Source organism: Phocoena sinus, chromosome 19, assembly GCF_008692025.1.
Source record: "Phocoena sinus isolate mPhoSin1 chromosome 19, mPhoSin1.pri, whole genome shotgun sequence".
In the NCBI taxonomy this organism is placed as follows: domain Eukaryota; kingdom Metazoa; phylum Chordata; class Mammalia; order Artiodactyla; family Phocoenidae; genus Phocoena; species Phocoena sinus.
In genome coordinates, this window is record NC_045781.1 from 11,485,987 (window position 1) to 11,501,232 (window position 15,246).

The following is a 15,246-nucleotide window of genomic DNA, read 5'->3' on the forward strand; positions in this document are numbered from 1 at the left end:
GAGGCTGAAGTTGGTTTCTTTGATTCCTGGGCATTGAAGTTCCGGGCAGAATACGCAACTTCGTCAATCTGAAAGGAATGAACAGCAGTCAGTTAAATCAGTGTCGTAGGCCAGGCCCTCACCTTGTCCAGTGTGAGTCAGCACCACATGCTTTCACCACTTTGAAACTTTTAGTTCAGAGAAGGGCTTTTATTACCCATTTTCTCTGCTTACTAACATCCTATTGAATGTTCATTAGGAGAGATAGATTATGGAATGCTACAATGGAATATGATGATACAACAATGAGAATAAATAAACGACAAAGGCACACAACAATATGAATGAATCTCACAAAACAATTTTGAATCAAAGAAGCCAGACACATGTATACACTGTATTTTTCATTTATATAAGTGCATAATCAGGTAAAACTAACCTAATGCACTGGAAATAAGGATAGTCACTACCCTTTGGAGGGAAGTAACTGGAGCGTTTTGTGTGTGTGTTTGTTGGGGGGGTTGATTTTTTTTAAATGATTTGGGTGCTGTTTACATAGGTATGTAGAAACTTAAACATTGTTAAAATATACTTATGATTGAAGCATTTTTCAATATAAATGTATATTCTATTGAAGGTTAAGATGAGAAAAATTCAGTACAATTATCAGAAAGTAAAGGAAATAAGACCTCAGATCTATTAGATTGGAAATTATCATTTGATGGTAAGAGCAGGGTCAGATTGGAGGCAGAAGAGGGAGAATCATCTAGTGCCTTCCTTGAGCTGGGCATTGTATCAGGTGCTTTACCTTTGTTATGTCATTTAATGCAGAACTAACGTATTGCCTCAGAACGTGGTGTTCCTAAGCTGTTGTGCTTCTAGCTGAAGGAGGTGGCAGGTGGTGAGAGGGTGGAGTGGGGGGGTGGCCCATGATTAAGACTTAAGGAATTCGCTTCCCTCAGTCTGCGGTCCAGACCCCAGGGCATGAGACCAAGGAGGGGTGGGGAGAGGCCTCAGTGCACTTCTGAAGATTTCTTCCAGTTCACAAGGCCCGAGTTTTGCCCAGGTGTGTGTCTCCGCAGCAGGCTCCAGCGGCAAGGAGGGGCATTGAGGTCCACAGTACCCAGAGCACCAAAGGCAGGGAAAGTCTCACCAAAGGAGATGCCCGCATCCGTAATAGAGGCAGGAGGGGGAAGGAGGTAGGATGAGGAAAAGGCTCCTGGAAACATGTCCATCTCATGGCCTGCTTGGCTTGCCTGGCCTAGGAGGGGCGAGTGTCTCTCCCCCAGCTGTGTCTCAGGGGACTCTTACATGGCTAGGAAGGGCGTGAGGACCTATGCCAGTTTAAGCTTGGGAAACGGAGATCCCCTCTAATAATTCAGAAGGTAGGGATTCACTTGGAAATCCGGGATTCCCTGGTAGGGCAGGGTATATAGTAGAACATACGAGCTCTCACTAGGTGAGCAGGTTTACTTACTCTGGTTGTGGTCTGAGGATTTGTGCTCTGTGAGATCGCGCTGGTCACTTGCCCTAAATAAATATCAGACACTGTGACTGCTATTCCCAGGCACAGGACCTTTGCTCCTTGAATTAGGAAGGACCCTGTCAGCATGACTCCTTGGGGCTCCTCAGTGTTCCTTTATACCTTGGTTGGCCCTCTTTCCTCTGAGGACCTCCTCCTTCAATCTACCCATCATCCCTTCTGGTGTTTACTCCTCTCCTTCTTACTGGCTGTTCACATTTGGGGCCATTCATGCCAACTGCTTCTGAGCTTATTTCTACCCTGACACCTTTCCCCTCTTGTAGGTAGATGCTGTTTCTTTGTCACTTTATTTATTGCCCAGGAGGCCTCTGGTTGTTTCTGCTTTTCTTAGGTTCTCGTCCTGTCCTGTCCCTCCCTCCTCCTGCTACTGTTGTCGACAGAGCGCAGGACCCCCTTCCTCCTGCTTCTTTCATTTCCTCATTAGTTTTCCTTCTTGGACCTTGGCTTCCCTGACTGGGGACAGAGGAACATAATTGGTTCTGCCCCCTCTAAACCAGGTGGGGATGGGAATAACTATGTCCAAGAGAGAGTAGGGCACAGGAAGCATGAAGACCAGGGAAGAAGAGACCCATTAGAATTAGTGCCAAGAAGCAGGGCTTTAGGAAGCATGAGGAGCAGATCCAGGCCAGAGACAGAGATGAAGTCTCCTTCCCTCTCCCGAGCATGACGATTAGCCTCAGAGAAAGCAGAACAAGAGGAAAGGCATCATACCCTTCAGTCTATCTCATATACAGGAAATACACCAGGGGTGCAATCAGAGCTACGCCAGCCAGGGGTGCAATCAGAGCTACGCCAGCCAGGGGTGCAATCAGAGCTACGCCAGCCAGGACTCCAGTCACGATGCCGGCAATAGCACCACCTGAGAGGCCAGAAAAACTTCCTTGTGTTGAATCATCTGTCATGGAAAGAAAAATGAAGAGTCAATGAAGGTGACATTATTTTACAGTGGAGGGTGCTCTGGGAAATAACTCTCAATATGAAATAGTCTCGACTTGTTCCTTCAAGGAATAAAATTTCTGTGGAAGGTTGCTGTGAGGTGACTAGCCAACTATATTTTTGTAATCTTTTTCTCTCTGACTGTATTTCTAGGTTGGTGGTTGGACATGCCTCAATTCCAGTGTGGCCTTTCTGCACTCAGATATTTTTGAAGGCTTTGGAAATGGAAGAAGCACTGATGGTTATTTTCCTATGTTATAGCTTCCCATCTTTTCATGAGTACATCTTTCTCTGGGTGTGGCCCAGGTGTGGCCACCATGAATATGTGCCTGTTAGGTGTCTTGGTGGGGATTTATTGGTGGAAGGCCCTTTGAATTCACTGCCCCTCTGCACAGAGACCACCCTTCACACAGGTTCCCAGCAGGAATATGAAATCAATCCCAGTTCTGCGAGAAATGAATTTTTTGTGTTGGGTGACTTTAGTTCAAGGACTCCTCACCAGATTTGCAGACACTCTCTTAGAACTGCACTGCAGCCTAAAACTTCCTCCTTCCCTTTCTCCTTCCCAGGGATCCAATATGCATCATGGTCTGAGGACCCTCCCAGGCTCTTCCCACTCCTGCCCCACTTTCCTTCACAGGCATTTTTCCCAATGAATCCCATCTGAGATGCATCTCACAGGATGAAAACTAACATACTAGATGTGAAACTTTGCACTCAACTCCTTTTTTTCTCTCTTCCATATGTACTCAGTAACATGTTCCTATGGGTCTTTTGTGTTATGCCTTCCTTCCCCAAATATATAATACCTTTTGCCTCTTTGTTTTTTGGGTTTTTTTTTGCGGTACGCGGGCCTCTCACCGTTGTGGCCTCTCCCGCTGCGGAGCACAGGCTCCAGACGCACAGGCTCAGCGGCCATGGCTCACAGACCTAGCTGCTCCATGGCATGTGGGATCCTCCCGGACCGGGGCACGAACCCACGTCCCCTGCATCGGCAGGTGGACTCTCAACCACTGCGCCACCAGGGAAGCCCTCTTTGTTCTTTTTTATTTCAGTTTTCCTCACCATTCAACTCAAAACTGAAAATTAATGCTAATGTTAGCTATTGTTATGATGTACTTACTATGTGCCAGATTCTGTGCTATATATAATATTTCCCATATATCTCATTTAATTCATATAATAACCCTGTCAGATAAACATTATTTCCATTTTACAGATGGAAAATCTGAGGCTTCCAGTAGTGAAAAACCCAAAGTCATATGGCTAATAAGAGGTGGATCTAGAGTTAGGTAGTTCTTGAATCGGAGTACCCGATTTCACATAACCTACTGATAATAGTAGTAATTATAGCAGCTAACATTTTTGGAAAAATTTTCCTTTGTGTGTATTTTGCTGTGGGTTTAATTGAATATTACATTAAATCTGAAACAAAACCATGAAGCAGGTACTTTTACTGCAATTTTCAGCTGAGGAATCTGAGGCTCAGAGAAGTCAAGAATCCTGTGCAAGAATTTCTAATTGTAAATGCTTACATTAAAAAAGTAGATCTCAAGTCAGCAACCTAAATTTACAACTTAAGGGACACGAAAAACAAAACAAGGGAAAAAAAAAACATACCAAAGCTAGCAGAATGAAGGAAACAATAGCAATTAGAATGGAGATAAATAAATTAGAGAATGGAAAAACAGTAGAGAGAATCAATAAAACCAATATTTGGTTCTTCAAAAATATTAACAAAATTGACAAATTTTTAATTAGGTTGACTAAGAAAAGAAGATTCAAATTACTAAAATCAGAAATGAATGTGGGAACATTACTACCAATTCTACAGAATATGAGTACTATGAATAATCATTTGGCAACAAATTGGATAACTTCTACAAAATGGACAAATTCCTAGAAACATGAAAGCTGCCAAGATGAAATCACAAAGAAATAGAGACTATGAATAGACATAAAGTAAGGAGGTTAAACCAATAAAAAACACTTGACAAAAATCCACTAACCTTTCATGATGAAAACACTCAAACTAGGAAAAGAAGGAAACCACCTCAACATAATAAAGGACATATATAAAAAACCCACAGCTAACATCATCCTGAATGGTGAAAGATTGAAAGTTCTTCCTCTAAGGTCAGGAACAAGACAACAATGCCTGTTTTTTCCACTTTTTTTCAAAATAGTATTGGATGTATTAGCCAGAGCAATCAGGCAAGAAAAAGAAATAAAGGACATCCAAATTGGAAAAGAAGAGTAAAATTATCTCTGTTTGCAGATAACATGACCTTACATGTAGAAAACCATAAAGATCCCCAAGAAAACTGTTAGAACTAATAAACAAATTAATCAAAGCTGGAGAATACTAAATCAACATGTAAAAATCAGTTGTTTCAGGACTTCCCTGGTGGCGCAGTGGTTAAGAATCCTTCTGCCAATGCAGGGGACATGGGTTCAATCCCTGGTCCGGGAAGATCCCACATGCTGCAGAGCAACTAAGCCCATGCACCACAACTACTCATCCTGTGCTTTAGAGCCCGCAAGCCACAACTACTGTGCCTGCGTGCCACAACTACTGAAGCCCACGCACATAGAGCCCGTGCTCCGCAACAAGAGAAGCCACCGCAATGAGAAGCCCGTGCACCACAATGAAGACTAGCCCCTGCTCGCCACAACTAGAGAAAGCCCACGCACAGCAACGAAGGCCCAATGCAGCCAAAACCAAAAATAACTAAATAAATACTATTTAAAAAATCAGTTGTTTCTATACGCAAACAATGAAACATTCAAAAAGGAAATTAAGAAAATTTTATTTACAATACTATCAAAAATAATGAAATATTCAGGAATTAACCAGGGATGTGAAAGACTTATACACTGAGAAACTATAAATAAACACTGCTGAAAGAAATTAAAGAAGACATAAATAAATGGAAAGACATTCCATGTCCATGGATTGGAAGACTTAACATGGTTAAGATGACAGTACTACCCAAAGTGATCTAAGATTCATCACAATCCCTATCAAAATTCCCCAATGACTTTTTTTTTTTTTTGCTGAAATAGAAAATCAGCCCTAAAATTCATATGGCATTTCAGGAGACCCCTAAAAGCCAAAAAAATCTGGAAAAAGAAGAACAGAGTTGGAGGACTCGCATTTCCTGATTTCAAAATTTGTTACAAAGCTACAGTAATCAAAAGTGTGGTATTACGGGGCTTCCCTGGTGGCGCAGTGGTTGAGAGTCCGCCTGCAGATGCAGGGGACGCGGGTTCGTGCCCCGGTCCAGGAAGATCCCACATGCCGCGGAGCGACTGGGCCCATGAGCCATGGCCGCTGAGCCTGTGCGTCTGGAGCCTGTGCTCCGCAACAGGAGAGGCCACAACAGTGAGAGGCCCGTGTACCGCAAAACAGTGAGAGACCCCTGTCAGCCACTGTTGCCTCCTAGACTTGGCTCAAGGCTGGGCCTGCCCAGATTTGCCTGGGACAGGAAGTCATGGCCAGCCTGATATCCAGAGGTGAGAGTCCATGTACCTGGACCTGAGAGGGATGGGTGTGGTCTGGCCTCCAGCAGTGGAGATTCAGTCGGGCTGCCTGGGGCACATAGGAACAGAGGCTACTCACAGATGACATTCAGGGTGAATGGGTCACTGCGGCTGACACTCACTGGGTTCCTAGTTTCACACATATAGGGTCCTGTGTCATTCCTCGTGACATGGAATAAAGTGAGAGTCCTGTTGTCCTCAGACAGTTCCAGCCTGGTGCTGTTGGGGAGGCTCCGATTGTTGACCCACCACTTGTGGGAGGTGTTCTGAGTCTCAGTCCCACATGTTAACACTACAGTGTCCTGCTCCATGGGGTTGCAGTTGTTGCTGGTGATGACTGGGGTGGGCAACACCGCTGTGAAGACAACAGAGAGAACATTGCCCATTTTATACCTTGATTCCTCCAATAGCATCTTCAGTCAGAGTTGGCATTTCTCACCTCTGAGCCAAACTGAGTCCTTAAAGAATAAGGCAGGTCTTTGTATCACAAGACAAATGCATGAACATCTGAACTCAGAGAGTATAAGGCCACCTGCCTTATGTCTGAGAGAAAGCACGGACTTCCTCAAGTGTCTGTCATGTATCAAGGTTTGATAGCAGTAACATAGGCCTGGAAATTAGAGACCCCTTGCTCCCTCATTTAGTTTTTTGTTTGTTTGTTTGTTTTCGTGGTACGTGGGCCCCTCATGGTTGTGGTCTCTCCCGTTGCAGAGCACAGGCTCCGGATGCGCAGGCTCAGCGGCCACGGCTCACGGGCCCAGCCGCTCTGCGGCATGTGGGATCTTCCCGGACCGGGGCACGAACCCAGGTACCCTGCATCGGCAGGCAGACTCTCAACCACTGTGCCACCAGGGAAGCCCCCTCATTTAGTATTTTACTGACCAGGTGACTACCTGACTGACCTTGGGGTGTTCACCTGGAACATGCAGGTCCTGAGACCCTTCAAGCTGCACAGACCTACATTGCCTGGCGGAGATGTGTTTTCACTGAGTCCTCGATTTCCAAGGTTCCCTAGAGATAGGTAATGATGGGCCATCCCATAGTCCTTAAACCCCAAGAAGACTGGGCAACATGGCCTGGAACTGGGTGTTTGAGCAGAAATAACACATGGGACGACCCAGAGCAAGCCTGGTGGTCAGTCCAGTATTCAGGCTGCAGGGCCATGAGGTGGGGCAGTTCTGCCCAGGTGTTAAAGGTGATTGACAAGACAGTGACCCCATAAAGGCTAGGCAAGTCCAAAGAATGATTAGAAAAGAGTGAGGGGGAGGGACTTCCCTGGTGGTCCAGTGGGTAAGACTCTGCGCTCCCAATGCAGAGGGCCCGGCTTCGATCCCTGGTCGGGGAACTAGATCCTGCATGTATGCCCCAACTAAGAGTTCGCATGCCGCAACTAAGAAGCCCACCTGCCACAACTTAAGATCCTGCATGCCGCAGCTAAGACCCAGCCAAAATAAATAAATAAATATTAAAAAAAAAAGAAAAAAGAGTGAGGGGGACATGCTGGCTGGCTTTGGCAGCAGAACCAACGTCTCTGCCCTTAGTCTTGGACAGAATTGATCGGGGAGAGGTCTGAGTCTGTTTTATAAAGAGAGGAATGATTTAAATTAGTAGAAACGTTCTGTGTTATGTTAATAACTTTAGGAGAAGAGGTCCCTGTCACCAATTTCTGTGGACAGTCAGGCAAATGGGGAGGAGGCCCACCACTGGCGTGTGGCATGTTTTCTTTTCTTTTCTTTCTACCTCAGGAAACACAGCTAGAGCTGGATCAAATTTGTCTGAGTTGGGCCAAGTCTAAGTGAAAGGACAGTGGCTTGGGCACCTCATCGTCGGAGAGCCCTATGATACAGGTGCCATCATGAGGACACACGGGCAATGAAACAGTCAGTAAAGCAGTCAGATGGCACAGGGTCTGTCAGCCCCACCCTGGGAAGGTCTTGGGAACCACTGAGAGGAACAGGAGGCTCACAGAAGGACAAGAATGTGAGTCACAAATCAAAGAGGTGAAGTGAGCCACTGGGGACTGCAGACCTGTCTTTCTGCCTTTGACTTCCTGGTTGAGTCATGTAGGGCTTAGATTCACCGCCTGTTACGTGGTATGTTCCACTTGTTGGCATCATGGAGGGAAAGAGCCCTGGACCAGGGCAAAGTGGGAGCTCATTCTCCTGGTGACCTGGGGAAACTGGCTCTTGTTGGAGCCTCACAGAGGCTGCTGCTCCCACTGATTTCTGTGTCCTTTACTGTTGCCCGGGAGGGTGGGTCTGGCCACAGGTGTTAGCAGGACGGGAACAGGGCAGTCAGCCATTTGCGGGAGTATCTGTGGAAGGCTTAAGGGTAGGGGAGCTGTGCAGAGCAGGGCCAGTCCCGGCTGGAAAGAAGGAGGAGGAAGATGCGAGACATGGAAGCAGCAGAGAGCAAAAAATGTCCATTTACAAGTGACTTCAAAGTGGGGGTTACAAGTGCCGTCAAAGATCAAAGATCCAAAAGCCCTACTGCTGCCCAGAGGCAGGACCCCTACAGCCCTGGAAAACCCTGCCATGGCCGAGCAGCCCCACAGTCACCGTGAGACCTGGCTCCCAACGTGCTTTAGGGGCGGGTGGTCAGAGAATGGAACATGGGTCCCTGGAGAGACAGGCAGTAGGTGTGGCCAGTACCTCCTAGGATTCTGCATCCAGATTCCAGTGCCTGAAGAGATTATAGGTCATTCACTCATTCTTATACCTTTCATCCTTCCTTCATCAAGGAAAGATTGAGAGGTTACCTGTTGGGCCCTATGCTGCTTGCAGGTGTAGGTTGGAGAGTGAGGAAACCGAGTCCTTCCCATGTTATTCCAGCGGGAGTGACACCCAGCACATTAGGAAACACATAAATAAATGATTTCTCATCCAGTGCAAGGAGCTTGTGCATTTGCTACCTGAAGAGGGAAGGCCTGGACATTCCTGTCACTGACTATGATCATTGTTGCAGGTCATTTAGTTCTAGAGTAAACAGGATTCATTTTCCATTTCCTTTCACTTTCCATGCCAGAGTCTCCCTCTGAGCTGGTGATGCCCAAGAAGAAAGGATCTGAACCAACAGCTGGCTTCTGGGTCCAAAGATGCACAACAAAGCCCCCAGGATGGAGGAGAGGATGGGGCTGTTATCTTGGCATGACTCTGATTGGCCAGTCATGGTCTGTGTGACTGTGATTCAGTGAGTGTAATCCCCTTTAACTCAGTTTCTCCTCATTAAAATAGAAAAAATGGTAAATTGTCTCAGGATTGCCATGTTGCCTGTGTATTAACCTTAAATCATTAATAATTAACTGACCTAAAGCTGAGCATAGAGGAGCTGACCATAAAAACTGCATCTATTATTAGTTGCATCCACAGGAGAGGGCTCCCTGGGCTGTGCCCGGTGGTCAAGGAGCTGCCAGGAGCATCTTCTGTCCTCTGTTCCTCCCTAAGGATGCTGACCTTCCTCTGGAGTCTCCTCAGTCCCCCAGGTGGTCGGCTAATAACCTGTCTTGCTCTCCATGCTGAGTCTCAGGTGAAGGCCCAGACTCCACCCCTGCCCAAATGTGGCTCTTGGGGCTGAGCCCTGGCTGGTGACCAGCTCTGAAGCCTTGGGACTCAGGCAGCTGGGAAGTCACTGCTCCCAGTCAACCCCGTCCAGGAGGATAAAGCCCAACAGTGGCAAATGTTCTCTGGGGTTGTTGGAGGCGGGAGCTGAGGAGCTGGGCAGGGGCTTCCCGGCGCTGAGCTTCTCTGTGGGGGTCCCAGGGGGCCCTCAGGCCAGGCCCATACTGAGTCCTACAGGGTCTTCCTCAGCGTCATGGGCACAGGGAGGGGCCCAGGGGGTTGAACTGCGGCTGATCTTCCTCTGCTGTGTTGCTTCCATCAGCCTGGTCCTTCTTCCCGCACAGAATGTCTTCAGGGTCCGGATTCTGCGAAAGAATTCTGATCCTTTGAAGTTTGTCTCCACTGTGTGTGTGTCCTGCACTAAATGTTCAAACCCCAACCTGGGATGTGATACAGAGGGGGATGGAGACACAGTCCAGGCCTGTCAGTCCTCTGTGTGGGAATAGAATTCACCCCACCCCACACCCAGAGGTCAGAGAGGAATCACTCACGGTATACGCGGAGCTGTGCAGCTAGGCTTTCAGTCTGTAAATCATTCTTTATCATGAACAGGGTGTAGTATCCTGTGTCGTGCTGGGTGACAGCAGGGACCCATTGGGGTATATTGTCTCTCGACCGCTGTGTATTGTCTCTCGACCGCTGTGTGCAAGCCCAGTGGTACTTGTACTGTCGTCTATTCTATGTGATGCAATTCGTTGGTTGTTCTCTACCCTTTCTCCTCTGTACCAGCTGTAGCCTAGAAGATCCCTTGTCACACTGTGGACAAGTAGAAGCACATCCGTGCCTTCTGCAGCATTGACGGGCACCGATTCAATGGTGGGTTTCACAGTGGTGAGCAGCTTCCAGAAGGTTATGAGTGGGACTAGGAGGGAAGAGAGAAATTAATATTCTGACCTATGTGTTGGGATGGAAAAATGGGGCCCTGGGTCCTGAGCAGGGCTCTTCATCCCTCAGCCTTGGTGTGTGTTTTTGTAGTGCGTGTGTGTGTGTGTGTGTGTCTGTGTCTGTGTGTGCATGTGTGTTTGCTACTGGCTCAGGGTCAGCAGCATGACCCCCATTACTTCAGCCCCTCTGAGCTTGTTATTTCCTCTGTTTCCCCAGGTGTCTTCCTGGCTCACTCCCTTGCTGCCCTCACACGCTTGTTCACACTCAGGGGCCTGTTGGGAGCTGCCCTCCCTGACACCTGCTCTGAAGACCCTCCATCTTCACTTTTGACCTTTCCCTGCTCCGTTTCCTTCATGACACTTGTCAGCACCTGACAGCACATTCTAGATCTCTTTGCTTGTCTGTCTTCCTCCCCATAGAGTGTGAGCTCTGGGACGGCCGGGACTTGTCTGATCCTGGTTGTAACCCAGGGCCTGGACCAGGCTCCAAATACCAGGTGAGGAAGGAATGAGTGTTCCCAGGGCCTCCACCGCCTGGTGTTTATTTGTCAATTTCTAAGGGTGGTGGGTAAGGACAGTGTTTAGCTTCCTGGTTGCGTTTTTTTCTGGATTGACACCCTGACATAAATTGTTATTGTCACCACTTTTGAAAAATTACTGCTCAGTGATGAATAATTTGGAAAATGTACAGTAATTGAGGTTTTCCTGCCCCTTACCAATTCCAGTTCATTGAGATTTTCCTGTTGCTCAGTCCCTCCCTCCACCCTCCCCTGCTCCCATGTCCTCTTCCCTCAGGTCCAAACAGAAGCCCTCTGTCCACTCTTAGAGCCCTGTCTCCCCCAGAGACCTCAGCCTGTCTCTGTTCTCCCACCCCTGCCCACACCCTGAAAATTGTCCCCTCTCACCTGCCAGCAGGAGCCCGTTCCAGGGGATGCACCCTCTGCAGGCATGGGCTAAGGGGGGCTTCATGGTGTCTGCTGTCTGCTGTGTCCCTCGCTCTGTGAGAAGAGCTTCAGCTCCCGAAACGCTCACGAGCACTGCTGTCTGATGTGTGAGCTCTGCTGTTCTTCCTCCCTCTGTGCTGGGCCTCCTCCTGGGGCAGGAGCACTTCGCTGGGTCACGTGGGCCAGGGGCTGGGTCTCTGCCCAGGGCCCTCCCTCTCCCTCTCCCTCCTCTCTCATTTCTGCCTGCCTTCTCTCTTCCTCCATCTTCCCTTTCTGTTTACAATTCATTTCCCTGTGAACCGCTGCTCTTTCTGCCTTTTTCAGCTTGACTCCTCAGCCTAGAAACACACACACACTATTTGCCATTGGTTGGGGGGAGCACAACCCTGGGGCTCAATGTCCTGGGCATTCCCCACAGTTTGCAGTTGGGGTGCACAGTCAGCCTCTGCCCCACAGCCTCCCCTTCCCCTTCTGGGTTTTCCCTTTAGAGCAGGAGCCCTGCAGCTACATCTCATACCCTTGTCACAGGAATGTCACCCACATTGTGCATGGGAGTCACTGTGGAACTTTATAAAGACTGTGAATGCACAGATGACACCTTAGAAATGCTGTTTCAGCAGCTGCCCAGGTGACATGTATGCCCAGCCAGGCTGAGACCCCATAATGTGGGCTGGGGTAGACTCTTCCCCTCTCTTGTGCACACAGACACAGAGGGTCTGCAGATCCTATTAAAGCACAGCGTCTGCCTCAGCAGGTGTTGGGTGGACCTGAGAGTCTGCATCGAACTAGCTCTCAGGTGATGCTGATCATACTGGCTGTGGAGCACAGTTTCAGTAGCACCACACAGACACCTAGAGGTCCCCAAACCAGGATATTATTTCCCTTTGTGACACGGAGGGTCTTTCCAATGTTCTCAAATGCTCTGAGAAGGTTTCCTTCTGTTCCTGCCAGAAGGCTCCAGGAAAGGATTGAGGGGCTGGAAAGGGTGCAAAGTGAGTGATGTCTGGTGAGAGGGACGCTCCTTCTCTCTCCATGGGGGTCTAGCTGGGCCACAGCTTCCTGGGACACACACTGATGACCTGAAGGAATAGTAGTTCCTAAAGGTGTGAAGTGGGCCAACTCCTGGCTGGATGGAGGAGCTGTCCATTGTGGGGAGCTTGGAGAGCTGTGGCCTAAGGTGACACTGGTGAGGGTCCTATTCTGCGGGGCTGAGGGAGGTCTGTAGCCCTTGGGGAGGCTCTAGCCTGTGGAATAACTCTGCCGCTCTCTGGTGGACAAGGAGGGAAGTGCAGCAGTCACCGTGCCACGCTGCTCTGCATGTTTATTCAACACCATGAACTTTTTACATGGGTTACATATCACGTTAATGCTGCATCATGTCCCAGCTCTGTGAGTCACAGTCTCTGTTGCTGCAAGAACTCCAGCCCCGTTCCTTAATGAGATGTCACCAAGCTCAGATTTCCAGGAATGTAGATGAGTTTGTGTTTGTCTCCAGTAGGTTATACTGTGTGCATCCCTGGGAGACAGTAGTGAATGTGGCTGGAGCACTAGGTGATGGGTCTATGGGAAGAAGAGGCAGGAGCAGGGAACCAGGCTTGTCAGGAGGGGAAGGTCTGTGTCAGGGGAGCAGAGGGGGAAAGGATGGACAGTCAAATTCCCCTCTCGCTCCTGGGGCCTGGGTCAGGTGAGAAGGGAGCTGGTTCCCTCTTGTTCATCAATAGCTGGGCCTCATGTGTGCCCTATGCCCATGGCTGAACTCTCAAGTGTTAAGTCCACTATTATCCAGTGTTGTCGTTGGCGCTCTCTGTACACATAGGCTATGAATGGAGAGGCCCCTGGTCTTGAGGTGGCTTCACACACACAGTCCCACCCAGGGCCTCGGGGTAGCTCCCGCAGCGCCTGTGATCCTCTGCTTCTCCCTCCCCCATTCCTGGGGTTTCTCTCCTGTACCACCTTCTCCCTGGGACTCTGTGGACAGCCTCAGCCAGTGACCTCACCTGCTTCCGTTCTAGGCAGCTATCCCTGTGATCTCTGCCCCCTCACAATCTCTGGGCCTCACTAGTCTCTCTCATTTTCTCTGACCCCTGATCCCTGTGAGGAAAGGGGGTTGAAGCTGAGATTGGTACTCTCCAGGTTCTACACTTTTTGGACAGCTTGAAAGCCAGGAACCCTGATGCGTCAGTGGAATCATTTTTGTGTCTCCCGGTGGAAGCATTCCTCCCTTTGGAACTAAGACCTCTAGGCCAGCAGAACATAAAGTCACGGGAACAGGAAGTGTAAATTTTGCTAGTGGATCATTAGAGGTAAGTGAGTGGCATCGCTTCCATTTCCACCTCTTGATTCCCGGACCTGAGAGTCCTGGCTGTGGGAGAACAGCACCACATAGTGGACTCTGATTCTGAGCATATCCAGCCTCCTGGAGTACCTTCCCCTGGCCCTGCAAGGTATTGCCACCTAGCTGGTGCTGAAATTGTGTTTCCGAAAGACCACTCTACTCTTCTGTGAAGCCAGTTGTGCCAGGATGGTAAGACTAGTGAATTCCATGAGCACGGGCCCACTGCCGCATTTCATTTGCTGTGATCAGAAGCAATGCTGTGTGGAGAACCATGCTGGACGATAAGGCATTCTGAGTCCATGAATGGTAGCTTTGGCAGAAGCTTTTGCTTGCAGGGAAGGCAAATCTGTATCCAGAGTAACTGCCTATTCCAGTAAGAACAAAATGCTGTCCTTTCGTAACAGAGGTGCTTCACTATGATCAACCTGCCACCAGGTAGCTGGCTGATCACCCTGTGGAATGGTGCCCTATCAGAAGCCCAGTTGGTCTCTGAGCTGACGGATTGGGCCCTCAGCAGTGGCTTGTAGCCAGGTTGGCCTTGGTGACTGGAAGTCTGTGTTGCTGAGCCCATGTATAACCTCCATCCCTGCCGCCGTGGCCACTTTGTTCATAAGCCCACCAGGTGAAGGCAGGGGTGGCTGGGGAAAGAGGCTGACTGGTGTCCACAGAATGGGTCATTCTATCCACTTGATTATTTAAATCTTCTTCTGCCGAAGTGAATGGTGAGTATTCAGAGAGATTTATCCACATATTTCTTCCCCAGACCTCCTTGTCACCAATTTTCCAATCATGTTCTTACCAAATCCAGCCAAACCAGACCATCCAGCCAAACCATTGGCCATAGCCCATGAATCAGTGTATAATCACACGTCTGGCCGCTTCTCCTTCCAAGCAAAATGAACAATCAGGTGCACTGCCTGAAGTTCTGCCCACCGAGACAATTTCCCTTCACTCTGACCTTCAGGGAAGTTTCAGAAAGGGGCTATAGTGCTGCAATTTCCCCTTTCACGTGGTGCCTGCATATCAAGTAGAACTGTCTGTAAACTAGGCCTAGAGTCGTTGCTACTTCTTGCTCTCTTAGTCCAATCAGCATGATGTCATCAAGGACCAGAGGGATGTCTTGTGAAAGGAGAAGGCTACCATGATCCCTGTGCACTAAATTATGACGCAGGGCTGGAGAGGTGATAAACCCCTGAGATAGGACAAGCATATAACAATCCACTGTGCCTTCTCCTTGACCCGTCTGTCTTCTGTACAGGCCAAATGGAGCTGAAAGAGGATATGGTGGAAATCACCTCCTCGTGATTCTGGTCACCAGTTCCACTGTGTGGGCCTTTTCCTCACAAGATTGCCAAGCCTTCCCCTCCCGCTTCAGATGCCAATCACAAGTCCAGGTTGTCACCTGTGCTTCTGACAGAGCGGCTACAGATGGGAGTGTCCAACAGCCCTCTCCTTGGGTTTGATT

General features: G+C 48.7%; 1 protein-coding gene across 1 annotated transcript; it reads right to left on the reverse strand.

Moving 5' to 3' along the window:
• Window positions 1-248: 248 nt before the first annotated feature.
• On the reverse strand, window positions 249-11,567 carry LOC116744511 (carcinoembryonic antigen-related cell adhesion molecule 7-like). Its single transcript, XM_032614343.1, is given in 5 exon segments — window positions 249-2,417; window positions 6,081-6,356; window positions 10,110-10,199; window positions 10,202-10,480; window positions 11,408-11,567. Coding segments are annotated over 5 exon segments (885 nt in total). The 5' UTR covers window positions 11,472-11,567; the 3' UTR covers window positions 249-2,241.
• Window positions 11,568-15,246: the final 3,679 nt, after the last annotated feature.